Source organism: Dryobates pubescens, chromosome 6 (genome assembly GCF_014839835.1).
Source record: "Dryobates pubescens isolate bDryPub1 chromosome 6, bDryPub1.pri, whole genome shotgun sequence".
Classification (NCBI taxonomy): Eukaryota; Metazoa; Chordata; class Aves; order Piciformes; family Picidae; genus Dryobates; species Dryobates pubescens.
In genome coordinates, this window is record NC_071617.1 from 35,462,244 (window position 1) to 35,480,145 (window position 17,902).

At 36.9% G+C, this 17,902-nt stretch overlaps 1 protein-coding gene across 1 annotated transcript in view; it reads right to left on the minus strand.

Annotated features, from left to right (window-relative positions):
• Nucleotides 1–17,902, minus strand: part of PLD5 (phospholipase D family member 5) — a 194,375-nt gene that overhangs the window by 64,580 nt on the left and 111,893 nt on the right. Inside the window, 2 exon segments of the mRNA XM_054162294.1 lie at nucleotides 2,955–3,069; nucleotides 11,391–11,559. Coding sequence (XP_054018269.1) covers nucleotides 2,955–3,069; nucleotides 11,391–11,559 — 284 coding nt within the window.

The window sequence follows — 17,902 nt, forward strand, 5'->3', positions numbered from 1 at the left end:
CATTTTTATGTGTTCCACTACACTGAGACTAAGACTTTTACCTGGGCTACTTAAGTCAGAAAGGTCACACCACCTCAAGATGCAGTATGAGGTAGGTTGAGGAAATGCAGCATCCTTCAAGGTTCCTGGGGCTGACACCCAAATTATCCTTCATCCTGATCCCAGGAACCAGCCTACAAGCATTGTGACAGAGCTTAAGAGTTTTGGTCATCTAGTCTGCTGAAAAGAAAGGCAAGGCTCTTCCGTGTTCTCTGGGCAAGTGCAGCTGTTTCCCATGTTTAGCAGGACAGCATACTACCCGGACAAAGTCTGACTCTCACATACAGTCTGCCTTCAAAATACGAGGCTAACCTCTGCTTGTCTAGAAAGGTAAAAGCAGACTTAGACATGCATAAAACTCCTAGAGCCCCAGAGGCTATGCATGTGCTGTCTCTCCATGCTATTGCCCACAGGACAGTCATGGCTGGTGAGCCGCACAGCAGTGCTTGCACCTTACTCTCCATAATTTAGATAGCCACTGCCAGCAGGAGTTTGGGTCTGTTTAGCCAAATATACTAGCTCTCCATCTTAGGAAGCTTCAAAGCTTCACTGAGCTACTGATATATTCGCTGATTTCTTTCCCATAAGAGGAACATTTCATAAAGGTGCATAACAGACTTTCTAAGGCAAATCAGAGCAGTTACGTGGAGAAAAAATAATTAGTTATCTTCATGAATCTATATGCACAGTTCCCTTTCAAGGATCAATTCTGACTGATTTCTGAGGATGCATGTTCCCAGTGCTTCACAGAAAAATCAATAATTTTAGTAGAGAGATGTTCCAGCAGAGCATAGCAAAGCTTAATTACATGTTTGTCTTCAGCTAAGACAATGGTAGCAAGTAATAGTGAATTTTTCTCCAGAAGACATGAAAAAGGCTGGCATGCTTTCTCTTTACCATGTTATGAATATTACTGAACTAATGGAAACAGAGATAGACTCTTCTTTTGTTTTTTTTAAGCTAGCCTACAAGGCAGCTTCTATTTGACACAAGCAGGCCATACTGTGAATCTTCTGTCTAAACAAGGGCTGCTCAGCTCAGCACAAAATTAAGACAACTAAATTTGACTGAATGTTAAAAGCAACTGATCTCTTTTCAGGAATGCAGAACCATATAACAATTCACCTAGCTTTTATTCCTGGACACAAAAAGCAATCAACAAAAGTAAATGCTGGTGAAAGGGCTGGCAATCACCATGTCTCCAAACATCCACCTCCAAATTTGTAGAAATAGGCAAACCAAAGCATGGAATGAGAGAAAAACAAACCACATACATAGTGAGGAAATCAAGGAGTTACAATACTGATGTTTGGAAAAGGCCAACAGTATACAATGATATCTACAATTATAGAGTCCAAAGAAGATGATAGAGAAACTCCAAAGAATTACTATATATAAACAATTTTCTCTGTTTTTTGTTGGTTTTTTTTTCTAGATCAGAGTACACAAACTTATTGACCACTTCATTTGAATACTCTAAAATTTCCTGTCTGAGAAATCTGAACAAAGCATAAGATGAACTGAAGTCTACATTATGTTTCATTGGTTGTTCAAAAAGTTAACAGTCTGATTAATTCCCACATAAATCACAATGCCTTTTTAATGACAAAATTTGCTCCCTTTTTAACTGAAATTTTTGCTCCTTTTTTTTTGTTATTTTGTTTTTTAAGAACAGCTTACAATATTGGATATTCACAATAGGGAACTGGGGACAGTCATAGGGAAAAGAAGCCACTTTTTCAGTTTTACTGACATTGATATTAAAACACCTATTTTTTTTTCAACACATCAGCAAAAAATAATTCTTTATCTGGCAAACCTCATGTATTCCTGCATGCTATAAAAAGATCAATATCACTTTTAGTTAAGCAACAGAAGTAATCAAAGCCCTGAAATAGTGTTATGAAATGGCAAGAGTCCATAGTTATTACATTTAAATCACATGTCAATTCTGATCAAAAGAGTATCTCTTTAAGGGATGAGGATTTTCATTAGTAATATTCTTGTGTTTGGCCAGTAAGGAAATGAGGAGGAATTCAAACACATAAAGATCGATTTTTGTGGGAAAAGGGTGTTCTTTATTCTTTACCCTAAACAGATATGTTATGTTAGGCTGCTGCTATACATAGCAACTGTTTTGCTTAATTAATTTTTCAGATTTTGCCTTGTGATCCATATAGTGATGTGTCAAAAATTATTACTATCAAAATACACTGTTTCTTTTTGCCCTTTGAAAAACATATCCTAACCCTGATATCATGCTTTTGTCAGACTGCATAGATAATTAAGATATTATTATTCAGGCGAAGTGTGTATGAGATTGCTAAAACTCCTAACAGATTCTAATTTCATTTGGTGTTTCTTAAATGTTCTTTGCTATTTTTCCATGCAGTTTTACACAAAGCAAGTTGAATCATGTAGTGCCAGTGTGTAATTCCTCTGTGGATAGGGATTTTAAAGCTCAAAACAATGATCATGAAGGCAGACACCTGTGAAATACACGTAGTGCAGAAAACCTTGTCAGTTGGCTAAATCCGTCTGAAGGTGCATTTTCCCATGCTTCAGAATGATCAGTACCATAGACACATGGTTTTATTGACTTATTTTGCTACTGCTCAAAAGCAGAAATTGTCTTGTCACAGCTCGTATGACACTAGTCATACTAGTCCCTCAGGTTACATTACGTATCATTAGAATGGCTATAGTGAGTTTAAACATATGTCTAATCACTGCACCACTTGTGAACCAGAAACATCAACTACGGCAAGAGAGTTCCAGATTTTGGACAAGCAGATTCACAACTGTGAACCAGAGAAAGCCAAAGGATTATTAGGGTAACAGTCCTAAATCATCTTAGGTAAAAGGAACGTTATGTAGCAGTCAATTGCATAACAACGTAAAGACCTTGGTCTTACCCTTTGTTTTCAAGTCGTTTAATACCTTGGATTCCATGGGCAGTATATCGCTCACTAGTTTTATCTCGATATTTCGGGATGCCAGTTCAAGCAATTTTTCAAAAAGACGCTGACCCTGGGAAGAACATTAAAGGAAAGCAGAACTTGTAAGACACAGAATTGTTCAAACAGCAAATCAACAAATTAAAGACGAATGTTACAACAAAACCCCATATTGTACAGTAGCTGAGTAAACATGTTATTAGATGTGGTTAAATCTACCCGAAATATTAGAAAATCAAACAACTTTTTATTGAAGAAATGATGTTTTGAAGGCCAAATTTGTTTTCTTCCTTTCCCCAGACTGTGCAATACTATTGATGACACGTGACAAACAGCGAATGAAATGTTCAGGGGATTTTAGGCTGCATAAACATATTTTGACATTAACTTTCTTCCAAATAATGACATTTTGTTAAATTAGGTTTTAAAGTGCAAGGTAAAAGAATTTATTACACTTTTTCTGTATTGAAAGTGGGGGTTTTTGATAAGTTGATCTAACCATAGTACAACACATTTTTGAGTGGTCATGTTCTCTTCTTTAAAGGAGCTATACCAGGAAGGAAAACAATTATCTACATGTATTTCATATGCTTTTCCTTTTTTAAACTGTTACAACTTTACTATTTAAGCCCTATTTCTATTACAGAACAAAAGGGGAATCTTGTACATGTTAAAACAGAAATCACCAAGTTTCACATGGAAAATTAAATTTTAAACCACTTTTTATACTCAATTATTTTAACTTAGAGAAAAATGCACACAACATCAAGAATAAAATACCCAGTGTGTCACTACTAGGCTATTACCACAACCACAGTTAGAGCCTGTTTTCTTGCTGCCATTCTTGCTTATTGCAGCAGACACCAGTTAGTGTTAGCAGTTGAATACACAAAGCTCTGAGTTTACACAGCTGACAAAGTCCCTGCCATGCCTACACGGTTCACTTTAGATTCAATATAACGCTGGCCACAAGGTAAAGCTGAAACAAAAAAAGCAAGTTATATCAACATTCAAACAAAGGCGTAGAAAATGTTTTCTACAAAGCCATGTTAGATAGTTCTCTGTACAAACTGTTAATCTAAAACTCTTTAAAACATCTTTTGAGTCAACAAAAAAGCAAAACTACTTTGGGATGACGCAATCTGATGCAGCATGGACCAACAAAACCTCAAACAGAAATCTTCCCACATTGAACCCAGAAGCAGCAGACAGTGGAAAGCCAGGCTTTGCTGCACAGATTGACATTTTGAGCCCTGTGGGGCCTTAGACAGCCACACAAAGTGCCTCTTCACCTATGTACAGTATACACTTGTTTTTAAATATTCACTTATTTTGAAAATATGTGGCAGAATAAGACTCTCCAGCCTCCTAAAACTAGCTTTCTCAAAAATATGGAGCAGACACAGGCGCTATTGGAAACACACAATTCTGTTTATGTTTTGCTTTTGTAGCATGTGCCTGCTTACTGACTTAAACCACAGCACAGCTTCCTCTCATCCTAGAACTCACAGGAACTTAGTAGTCAACAAGATGCTGCCATAACAAAAGCATTAGACAATAGATAATACAACAGGAAAAGAAAAACATGCTTTGCATGGACCTCCAAATGCTTCTTACATTCAGCATGTCTTGAGATGACTAGGTGGTACTGTATGTAGAAATAACATCCATGACTTAACTCACACGCCCCAAACCCCTTATTGCGTTGTTGCACAAGTCAAAGAGTAGCTTTCCCTCACATGGCACTTTTCAAGAAGAGGGTAGATGTTACCAGAGGTAAGAATTACTGAGATAATAGTGTGGAGGGGATCAATGCTGCATAGAGTTATGCAGCAGCTCCATCATGATCCTGAAGGGGCAGAGGGGCACCAACTTGTACTCCTGGGTGCCCTGCTCCTCCCAAAAAGTTCTATCTTGCAGTTGCTGTGGATTATCATTGCTGCACTCTAACCAAATCTGGGAAAAGCAATCACTGTGCTGCTATCTGCCATGTTCCCAGCCCATGCTGACATGCCAAAGTTCAGGCAGCCTTTGGACTTACTTCTTCCAGGTCAACCAACTGAAGACAGCAGTTTTGATTTTTATTAGTTATATCTTTGCAATAAGTAAGTAGGAGAAATTAAGGACTAAAAGGCTTGCATGATGTAAATTCATTTTGCATATAGATAAACTGCTACTCAAAGTTTCTATGTGTCAATTTAATTTACTGGGTAGAAAGACAGACAGAGACTGTTTTTGTTTGTTTTATACATTAAAAATAGGGTTTTGACTAGAAACACATTAGAAAGCTTTAGCATACAAAAATAAACAAGGAAAAAGCACTCATAAAATTAATGGAATGTGATTCACATTAACACGAATGAATATATTAACAGTTCTGTTAAAGAAATGCTTAGAAAGTTAACCTCTAAAGCTGTTCAAAATGCTTCAGAGGATGTTTCTTTACCTTTTCACCCCCAGTGTAATTATTTTTAGATATTATTTGCACTTCCACTGCGCAAGATTTGATTTACGTATTATTTACAAAAACTAAGATAAACAAAGTTGCACTTTCTGTATTAATTTAAAATTTTAAATAATATATTAAAAAAAACCAAAAACACAATGGCAGAATTTCCTGAGCTTTACCTGATCTTAGTATGCCCTGATGTGACCCACATGGACCACCCAGCTGTCTCTTACAGGCTAATGCTGACAGCTGAACAGCCCATCCTGGGTGAACAGGTCACCTGGAGTGCAGCCCTGCATTCCAATGAAGACATCCTCTCTGAAAATACATCTCTTTTCCCATCAGGGACACCAAAAATCTATGTATTTATAATATTCTTTTTTGTCCAACTATGTTCACCAAATTGGTAAAACATGTAACTGTATAAAACAGTATAAGCATCTCTAAGCAGTGATGATTAAGATTAGAAGTGGACTCACCCCAAATATTTATGCTTATACAGGTATACAAAAAATGCCTCCCGGTACTAGAACTGGAAAGAATTCCCTCAGCCTCATCTGTCGCGGCATCATCCCTCAGCAGGCATTCATATGCTCACCGAGGCTTAGTCTAGACACTCTAAACAACTATGAAAAATTCACAACTTGCTTTTAAAAATCTCTACGTAACATAATATACTAAGGTACTAGAAATTCTTCTTTCATTGTTGAAGAACCTGGCCTTTTTCACCATTAATATGAATTAGAAACTCTGTTTCTATACTTTCTGACATGTTTACTTGCAACTTTTGTGTTTTGTTCTATGAAAAGGAAAAAAGACAGAACAGAAGGTCTGAAGAGTTTTGTCACTGCTGTCAGCACATTTGAAATGCTTCTGTTGAATACAAACCCTCATGCTGTCATTCAGATCACATTCCCTTTGTGAGACAGCACCAGGCTGCTGTGCAACTATGTGACAGTGATCAGAATCATTTATATAAATCCAGCTTGTGAGGACAGAGAAATAGTGGCAGCCAAGTCTTATGAAACTGCAGTATACTACCTTATACCATACCTGCATCTAACCAAACATTTCCCCCACAAATCTGCCTATCCTGATAAATTATTCTCTTACACTTTTCACTGGGTTGTTTCAAAACCCTAGTGAAATAGGACGTAAATCATATATTTCATTAAAAACCTGACATATTCATGGTTGCTTTAAACTGTAATTCATCTGAAAAATGAATCCTAACTGTACCTGCCACAGCCACCTGGTGAATTAGAGAGGTAAAATAAAACCAAAAACCCAAAAAGAGGTTGTCATTACTAAAGGCCTTGAAAATGCCCCCAAGCAATTTCTTAGCTGTCACTGGGCAGACTGACTCTAGCCTGGTTGATTTCCCTTGCCTGATGTTGGTTTTATCAGCATGTGTTTCTCCTTAAAAATAAAATAGCAGAGATGTGAGCATGAAAATGCTCTATTTATTGAAGTACTCTAAAACTGAATCATTGTGCTCTTCAGTAACTTAGATTCCTATCATTTTGACTATGCTTAGCTTTTTCTTTCCACAGAAACAAAATTGGTTACTTTCAGAATTTTTTCTAGATTTTTACTATATAATTATAATAATACTCTTTAAAGTTGTCCTATGGTCCAGTCTCTGGGCATATGTATAAATATCACTGAAAATCATAGTATGTTGGCAGAAACCAATAGAGCACATAAATCAAGGAATCCTGCCTTTTAATTTCTGCTGTTTAAGAGAGAAACTCAATCTCCTCAAATTCATCTAACAAAGAAGTTAATTAAAATGGACAGAACATCCTTTCATTTTAAACCACATTCATTTTAAATTTCCCATCTATGCCTCTGTCTGTGCCACCTGCACTGAGGAAATGCAACCATCTGAAGAGGAGAGATGTTTGTGCAAAGATGAGCTTATAGAAAAGAAAATACACTGCACTCTCTATAGCTGATTGGAGTCGATTTCTGCTGGTAGCTGTTAGGTTGGAGATGTGCTCCTCTTTGTACTTTGCCTTTTTTAATAATTGCCAAGTACAGGTACTAAAGCTCTGACATTAATATTTGGTCAAGGGGCAATGCATGACTGAGTGACATATGACTCATGGTCAGAGATTCAATTCAAAGCTGGACAGCCTAGCTTCCATGAAACATATTATCAGATAGAGTTAGAGATATCTACCATCAACCCATTTTCACAACAGGTAAGTAAATAAAATCAGAACCATCTATTTTTTTATCTGATCATTGTAAAAAACAGATGCACACCTACTCTTCAGTCATTTTATGTTCATCCAAATAGGTATCCAGGGAGATATCTGCCACACTCATGGCAATAACAATGAGCCATGATGGCATTAATTCTTTGTGAAACATGAAATTAAATTTGTGAGCAAGAACTTGCCAGAACTGTGAAAGGTTATTCGTAAAAATGAAGTGAGCCAGGGGAAATTAATTGTTAAAATAATGAAGTTAACATGATCACCTCTCTCTTCACTTCATTTAAATTAAAAGATATCCTCAAAAATTATGTTTCCATTGTCCTCTGATATATCTAAGCATCAAACTGCCACAGAAGGAGTCACATTCACATTTTACAAAAATCTCAAACCTCTACGTGACTACTACACTGCTATCTTGAAAATGCACAGATAACAACACAGTCACCCAAACACATGATTTTCTTCTGAATGAGAAAAGCAGGTGTAGAAAGACACAGTATTTTGCCAAACAAATATTTGTTTACTTGGCCTCTGTAAGAGACTAAATCTTGTCCCTCTTGATGTGAATCAACGAAGATAAAATCACCTTTGCTCCTTGCCTTGACAACAGCTGCCCAGGGTGGGGATGGTGAAAAGCCCCTCTGGAATGTCCAATAAAAAGATAAGACTGTTGTGAACAACTTGCCTGATAGATCAGCTCTGCCTACTGATAGCACACCTGGCAGTCACATATGCATTAATGTGACTAGGGTGTGGGCCAGAGGGAGGTGCAATTAACTGAATGAAAGACTCAGAAAGAAAAACACATCACCATGCAGCCTGGAAGCTGCAGTCCAGGAATCCTCTCTTCACCGTGAAGAAAATAAGAACTCTTGGAGAAGAGAAAAGACATCTTACTGAAGACACCACATGTTGAAGGCTGCTTTGGGATCTTTCCCTCGGCTCCTCCATGGGAGGACAGCACAGATAACAAGGATGATACCTCCTCCAGCCAGATCATCTTGGGGGGCTCTGTGTGTGCAGTAATATAATTCCTTTCCTGCTCTTTCTCCATTTTTTCTTTCTATCTCTCTCCCTTCTTCTGGTACGTCCACTTTATTCTGTTAATAAATAGCCTTGCTGGCCTCATTTGTGCCTTTAATTTCAGAACACAGGAATGTTCAGAAAGGAACCGAGTCTCTCACTCCCTCTGGAATGAGACAGCTGCTTAACCTGTAGGAGCATTCAAATCACTGTAGCATCATGTGTTTGCATTTGGACTCTAATTTAGCAAGACTCATGAACTCAGACAGCTGAGCACAGCAGTTGTGACCTGGAAAGCTCAGTCAGCAGTGACTATTTAGATTTGTAATTTCCAGACATGGATAGGTAATGGTCAAGGACAAATGACAAAAAAATAAAGTAGGAGGTTTTTCAATTTTAAATATGCACATGTGTATGTATATATATACACACACACACATACATATATATCTGTACATCCATACATATATGTCCAATATACATTTGGACAAAATAGACAACATCTGTACATAGAGATAGTATGTATATTGAGCATAATACATGTATGTTTGTATACAAAACTGTGGAATTTTCTGCTAGATTTGTCCTCAATAAGTATATTGGACATATGTGTTCATACATATATGCAGGTGTGTATGTAACTACATGAGCACATATATAGAGAGAAAATAGCTAAACCTTGTAACAGATAAAAAAGGCAATCTGGCCTACTCAGCTTTTCTCCTTCACAAATCTATGTTTGTTGAAGTGCTCTTGTAGAGAACTTTGTTTTGCTACATGCCTTGAATATTCATAAAATGAAAATTGCTAGTTAGAAAGCAAGATGTGGGTCCATATGGAAAACGGTTATGTCCTTACTTTCTGATAAAATAAGATTCAGTTAAGAAACAACAAGAACTTGCCCACTAAGCACCATACTGCTTAGAAGTTTTGCATCTCACTCCCCTATCTTTCATAACGCTTCTGCTATTTTGGGCAAATTTCTCTGAACTCAAATTGTAAAGACTTGAGACCATTCAGCTTATACTACAGAGAATTACTAGATTACAATTAGTGAAGCTGCTCTGAAATTTCACTTGAATGTTACAAGTGGAGAAAGCAGATGTGATGATATAAGTGTTCTTCCTTCCCTTTCACACACTCAGCTTTGTGAACATTCTCTGTGGCAATTTCTTTAGCCGCCTCTGGGCAATTTCTTTAGCAATTAGACTGGCCAATAGCAGTAAACTGTTTTAGCATGAACAGACAAGCTTGACAGAAAGATCTATCAGCTGTTCAGCCCACACTGCTGTACAAATGAGGAAATGACTGGAATATTAATTGCCTTTAAACAGAAGTAATTACTCACTTTTGTAAGGCTACTAGCAGGCAGAAATAACAGAATATTATGAAAAATGTTTCATTTTTCTGGCTTTAACAGGCATTTGAGGATGAAAGAGCAAATCGAATTCTTACGCCTCTACCATTCCCTGCTCTGACATTCAGCAGGATTTTACAGTTTTTATTTTGCATGAAAATGTGGAACTTTGAATGCATTTGATACTTAACCATTGAATCCCCAATTTCTAGCTTGCTATTTTTGCTCTCTGTTTGGGTTTTGTTTGTGTCTGCTGGTTTTGAAGCAAATGACACATTGAATTTTTTTCAGACAAAATATTTTTTAAAGTTTCATGCACGTACCAATTCACTCACATCCTAAAAACATCTAAAGCACTATGTCTTTGAATTCATCTGCTTGACTGATAGTACACAGGCTTGAAGTTTCTTAGGCAATAAATTTAAATAAAGCTTCACTGCATACTTATGTAGTCAAAAAAACTTCAGTATTTTGATACCAATTGAATTCAGTCAAAAAGTATATTCCAATATTTATAAGCATTGTAAAATAAAGGGTTTGCACTGCACTTTCTATTTGGCTCCTCACCTCAGATTTTCACTCTTTTAAATGGACATGAAACAGAATTATTTTGAAGGGAAGTTAATGCATGCTATTCAATGAGGCTACAGCCTATTTCAAAAGAAGCAGAACCCAGTTCACAACTTGAAAACATAGGCTATTTGCAGTACTATATTTAGTTGCTCAGAATACCAGACTTTATTATCTACCAAAATGCAGTGGTTTTAGGCTACGGAATCAATAGAACTAGAGAGGAAAGTGAAGAGTTTCTGACAGGGTATGATAGAGTTGATCCCATACAATTACCTGGCTGTCGTTTTAACTCTGTGTCATGTCAGCTGAGTGGCTTTTTTTTCAGCAAAGAATCCATTTGGTGTGAAAGAAGAGATACTCTCAGCCTACCAATTCTTGGATATCTTAGTTTCAGAAGTGATACTTAGTGGAAACCTGCCCTTACCATAGTCTAAGAGGATTGCTTTCAAGAATAAAGCATTTGTTGGCACAGCACTGTTGTAATGCAAGTCTGTATCATTCACTGTGATTTATGATTTCTCCTATTGTTCTTAATTGCAGAAGTCTTGAACACTGCTTCTGGCCAAGATCAATTTTGAAAAGGTGTAAGAAGTCATCTGATACTGTATTCTTCTTTGTAAGTGTAATTCTATCCATACTCTTTTTTTCTTCAGACTACCCTAGCAAATAGAGGCACTACAGGGAAGGGCTACTGTTCTAAAAAAATTAATAGTGAAACAACAAGAACAGATTGTTAAAGTCTCACCCTTTTTTAGGCTAGAACATACCTGGCATGCTGACGGATGACTGTGATTGAGGTCCCACTGGGAAGATACTATGTCAACAGACTTTTCAGCCATATTAAGTAAATTCATCCAGCCTTGGAAAAGAGACAAATGGGATGGTGCACTTTCTGAATAGTTGATCCCTTCAGGTATATTTTCCACAAGAGCAACCCTGAGAATAGATAAGGGAAACAAACAAACAAACAAACAAACCACCACTTAACAAAAGCACTTTTCTTTATTAATAAGTTCCAAATTGTAAAGGCTGTCAGGTTTTTGGCCTGCGGTTCAACATCTACTCCCAGAGACTCTCAGCAGTGGGCCACCTTGCAACTCACTTTGAATCTGCTACCTGTCAGGCTCTGCATTTCCCAAAGCAATACAAAGCAGAAATGACCTACAATTAACACAGTAAAGCCAATTAATCTTTCAAAGATCTGCAAAATCCACATAGAAAAGTTCTTATAATGCAGTAAGTGGGAATCAGACCTTTAGGTGGGAGTGAAACAATCTCTTGCTTTGGTCATCTTTGCATTTATTTCTTCTCTCTAAGCAATGTGGTAATCAAGATGCATTCTCTCATATGTGCTTTTACAGCTGACATTTTATTATATTGCAGTCTCTACATATGAATTCTCCCTTTCCAACTGTTTTAAGCTACCTTATTTTTCTGCTTTTGTTAATCTGCATAAGGCTTTAACCTGGATCCAGTGGTTAAGAAAAGAAGAATTATGCCCCTTTAATTTCCTGTTCTTTTTGGAAGGCTCTGTGATCTTACTATCTATATCATTCAAAACACTTGCAAATTACATTATATACATCCATACTGATCCAAGAAGATAAACAAACATTGCAGTAAACTGATAGTTCAAAATCTGCTCCTCTGCTCTGTGGAAATGATGTGTTTAATTCAGCATACAGATTTCCTAAAATTGCAACGAGTAAAGTTCCTCTCTACATTCAATAGAGGAATCTTTAAGTCAAACAAGTTTCTTAATTCTGTTTTTAAGTAAAGAGAATAAAATTTTCAACTTATCCAAGTGGCACTTCTATAAGTGCCCTCAACATCTGCCACTTTTATTATGCATCATACAAACCAAATTTAGGAAGCCTGTAGCAGGAATTTGGTGAATACTTCTTTTTCATTGTATTCAAGTGCATCAAGTATTTCCAGACTGTTTCTGTACTTATTAATAACATTAATTATCAGCTCCAACATTTGTAAATATTTTAAAAACTTCTAATGCAAAGAAGAATTGTGCATTGACAGAAAGAGTAGTACACTATCTTGTATTATTCAGTTCATTCCACAGAGTCACATGGAAACTTTTACAGATATTTCAGAATACCAAGCATGTTTGTGGAGTTAATCCATTAAAAGGCTGACTATTATTACTTTTTAATGGTATAAAGAAAACCCAGCAAGAATTGTGATAAAGTACACCTGTGGTAATTATCACATTCCGATGACATTGTCCATGACATACTTTGAATGCACTATTTTACTGATGAATATTAAAATTAAGTGCATTAGAGCAACACAATCATAATGCCAGTAATTTAACTCTAAAATGATAAAAAAACTTTAATTTAAAAAATGCCTTCAAAATATACTTTATGTTAAAATACGCTTGATGTTAGAACACTCCGCCTACTTAGTTTACAAACTAAGTTTACATCCAGAAAGCTTAGTGCCCTTATTAATCTATTAGCAATTAAATACTTTTAAAAAGAAATATTTTACTCTAACATTCAAGTTTTTAAATTTATCTCTGCTGCATGTAACTCAGTTACAGAACCTAATAAAATTGTTAGATCCCTTGAAAGCTTGGTTAGTTCATTCGTTACCAATGCTAATCACATTGTAGCTCTTAGCAATGTCCTTGTTCCCACAGCTGTTTTATGGAGAGTTGTAGGATAGCTACATTCAAAGAGCAAGAAATGGAAGCACAGAAGATAATTTTATCTCTGTAAGGTCATAAACCCCCTTTCCCAACAGTCAGTGACTAAGATAAAAAATTAACCCATGCCTTGCTAGCCTCTATCATTCCTTACACAATCACACATTATGAATATTCTTCAAAACCTTATCTATCAAATGTGGTTCTGATTTAGCTGGAATTTTAAAATGTACATCATTCCCTTAACATAAGATGTGACCAAAATTTCTCAGCATTAGAATATGGCCTGATATACATAGTATTTTCTGGCTGAACCTATGCAAATGAATACACAGGAGCTCACAAAGTAACAGAATTGAATCTACTACAGTCACTTCCAGTGGCTTGTAGTGGTGCTTCCCATGGGCTGTACTGAACTGCTGTCTCACTGTAAAACATTAACTTAACTTCCATTCTTCCTATCTCTGTCTTTGGCAGGATGAAAGCTGCCAAGGGGCTTGCTATGATCTGGAGATCACATGGCTCAACCTCCCTTGTCAAAGAAGGGTCAGTAACAAGTTGTTCAGGACATTGTCCCCACAGCAAGCTCAGAAATTAAAAAAGTCAACCACCAAGTTTCTAAAGTAAGTGGCTTTGCCTTCATAATCTTTCCCTTTGCCACAGTAGCAAGGTCCCAGTGTTTGGTCAAGAAGTTTTGTTAAACTTTCTGTACAGAATTTTGAGTTTGTAAGCCCCAATTCCATCTATAAAAGCTAAAATATAATGCTTTTTCTTTTTACCCTTTTAAATTTTTTCCCAATATGACTCACAAAGAGGCTTTCAAAATATGGTACAACAACACTTCCAGGAGAGAAAGTCATTCACACACCTTGAGAATGATCATACACAGTGACATAATTTATTTGGCAAAAATGGCATACTGACAAAGCAAACCAGAACAAATACAGGATAGTGATTATAACAGATTTTTCCTCTGTTCATAATTATCAGATAACCATACTCCTGCTGGATGACATGTCCTTCCCTTTCCCAGTTTCACCTGATTAACGCCAACACAGGCTAACCTCTTCAGTTTTATAGCTGAATATTCTCTAACGTACCTCACACAGACTGAGAAACCCAAAAGTAATTGCTGTGAAGTACAGAGAGAGACAAGGGTCGGAACTGAGATTCAAGCATCTCTAAGATAACAGAACTGTGGTGAGCAAGATAATGGTATTTAATACCTACCAAAAGGAGAGACTTTGACCTCAATAATAAGACTTCTGAGCTCAGCTACATGACTTGCATTTAGCAATTCCAATTTTATTCTGTCCCACACTAAGAATTCTTCTTCATCTTTGACAGTTCTTTGGTCTGAAATTGAGAAGGTTTGTTTCTGATCTCACACCAATTTTTTCCTCTAAAGGAAACAGAAATACTCTAAATTTAGCATCTGGGTTAATTAGAGTAGGAAAAGAGCTAGGGCAGTGAAAATAGGCAGAAGCTATATCGCTGTCTCTTGAATAAAGTTGGGGTTAATGGCAACAGTTTATAGCTCTGTTTATTGAAAAGTTTAGCTGTAGCACTTACACAATTATAAAAGTAAAGTTCTTTTGATAGTTCAGACCTCACACAATATTAAAATGAGAAACTGTATATGGTGGGTTGGAAATTCCCCCCAGCATTAAATTTGCCAGACCAGCCCGCATGGAAGCAAATGAAGTTGTACTTACAAGCAAAACTACAATCTACAATGAAATGTAATGAATATGTACAAAATGTACAGTATTTACAAATATTTACAGGTATTTACAATTCATAAACAGCACAAGAACTCCCCTGGCCAAAAACCAGGGGAGCTGCAACAGCTTGCTTCCCACCTGCTCCATTCCTTACCCCACCTTGGACACAAAAGGGACAAGAGAAAGAGCAGAGAAGTTGCTGGTAATACCAGTCACAACAAAACAGTGCAATCAAGGTCAGTAAACCCAGGAGAAGCATCAGCCAGAGCCAAGGAAGTGAAAAGAGAGACAGATTGTTTTCATTATTAGCTTATGTTTGTTATCTGTCCTATGAACTGTTTAGAATGTATCATTATTTTTCCTTTTTACACTCAATAGTGATTTATTTACATTTTATCAATTTTCTGTTCAAGATCTGTGGAACAGATCTGTAGTACAGCCTAAAACTACCACACTGTAGAACATAATTCAGTTCAGTGTATTTCAATGCAGAGACATACACTACAGAAAATCCAGGTTATATGTATTTGAGTGCCTGAACAACATCTGAACTTACTCACCATTAAAGGGAAGAAATGTAATAAAAAACCCCACGAGAGCACTGCAGTGATTTATTTATTTTTAAGCAATAAAGAAATGCAAGATGTGCAAAGGCTGTCTTTGTCATGAGGTTGAGATATATCAGACAAGGGAGGGGGGAAAAAAGGACAAAAAAAAAAAAAAGGACTGGGAAAAGTGCATGAGCCCTGTCCCTGCACCAGGGTCCTACTTAAAGACACCCTCTTGTGACACCTCTCTCTTCATCCAAAAGCCCTGGAACTACCAGCCCCTGGACTGAAGCACCACAGCTCCTCACAGAATTCCATCTCCTCCTTTGTTATAGCCTTGTTGTCTCAGTATCCCTTCAAAACCTACCATCCTTCTCAGACCAGTGCTTTCAACTGGGGCTTTCACCATATCACATTCAAGCCCTTCAATTCCTTCTACGTCGCATCACTGCTGTCACTCTTCTCCCCCAGACATGCTCAACAGCAGACTAATGTGATGTTTAAACTGAAAACTTCTAACAACTCTTTGGACAACTTGTTCCAGTCCCTCACCACCCTTATGTGAAGAACATCTTCTTATGGTCTAATCTAAGTGTAACCTCCTCCTAGCTTGGATCCATTCTCCCTAGTCCTATCACTATCTGACAACCTAAAAAGTCCTTTGCCACTTTCTTGTAGGCCCCCTTCAATACTGGATACTGAAAGGTCACAATAAAGTCTCCTTGGAGCCTTGTCTGTGAATACCATCTGTGACTGGATTCAGAAGATACATGCCTCTTCAGCCAAGTGAGTAGCCTGATCCTATTTAATGTGTAGCTGCAGGAGGTGGCTATGGTACAAGAGTAGGAATAAACAGCCCTACCAACTTCAAGTGTTCACTTGACTGAAGCCTTAAGCACTTCAGCTAATAGCTAAAATTAGAAGTTGACTTTCAGCTTTCCCCTTGTATGGCTACCCCTTCTTAAGTCTCCTTTTGATTTGTCTTACAGGTCTACCGAAGTGATTACAGTATATTAAATAAATGCCACCACACATTTAAAGTTCTCACCACTTAGGCCTTTTTATACTTTCCATAATCAACAAAATATTTATTTGGTTTTGTGCCCACTCATCATGATGTCTACAAGCCAAATACACAATGCAGACATGCATAATGTGTTCATCTAGCTTGCAGACTTTATGTGACAGATCCTTGGGGTAGAAGAAAAAGAAAAAAGAATTTCAATCAACAGTTATGCCAGTGGAACAATATTGTTTTTCACCAGTTGGAAATTAGACTCAATTGTATGCACCTGCAGAATGAGTAACTAGAAGAATTCCAGAAATGGCTCTTCTCTTTGGACTGCCTAATGGATTGTTTCTTAAGAAAAAGATGATTCTCTCCCTTTCACGACATCACCTTCAGAAAGAACGTACCAACAACAAAATCCTACTGTTTCAAAGGCCCTCAAGTTACCAGCAACACAATATTTGCATTGTAACATACCACACATACCTAAATTTCAAAAGAGGACCCTCTGCACAAAACCAAAAGTCATCTAAGTTTTAAACCTGTGAATGATTCTTATTTAAACATATTTTATGTGCTCACAGTTGTATTTCAGAAGCAGCTTTCCATTCTCATAGGCAAAATTGCTTCCAAAAGAGGGAAAGAATTAACCAGATATTTTACAAGGTCACTTCACCCTACCAGGGGCAGTATTTCCCCTGTGATAAAGCAAATATGAACATTAGTCTGAAATTCAATGTAGTCTGCCGTGACTATTTTAATACTGGAACTAAAACAACAGCCATTTGAAGTGTCAAATGAACAAGGTGTGCAGACATGGGGAAAGAAGGAAAAAAACACAACATTAAAGAGTCTTCACATGTTTGCACTGACTCAACTGATACATGCCTCAGTTCAAAAACACATACAAACCAAACCTTTAGGCAACCTAATTGATTTTCTTAGGACTCCTCATATGTCTGAGGCTGACTTACACATTTTCTTGACTTATGTAGGTCAGCCCAGATTGATACTAATCTTTCCCCTCCATTATTACACATCCAGGCTCATATCAAAGTAATACTTATCAACTCCTCTTGCTCCATGCAAATACCTTTCTGGAATAAAACTAATGTGTGATTTCGCTTCAGATGCTTTAGGTTTCTAGCTCTGTAAATTCTGAACCACAGCATCAGCACAACTATGAAATATATGTAGATAACAAATATTTTTAAATATTTTACAATTAATATAACTGATTAATGAAGTCCAGTCATAAGTAAGTTAATAAAAAAGCTGAAAACTAGCAATCACTAACAGGTTATAATCAGCAGAGACCCTGAATCTCTCTCTA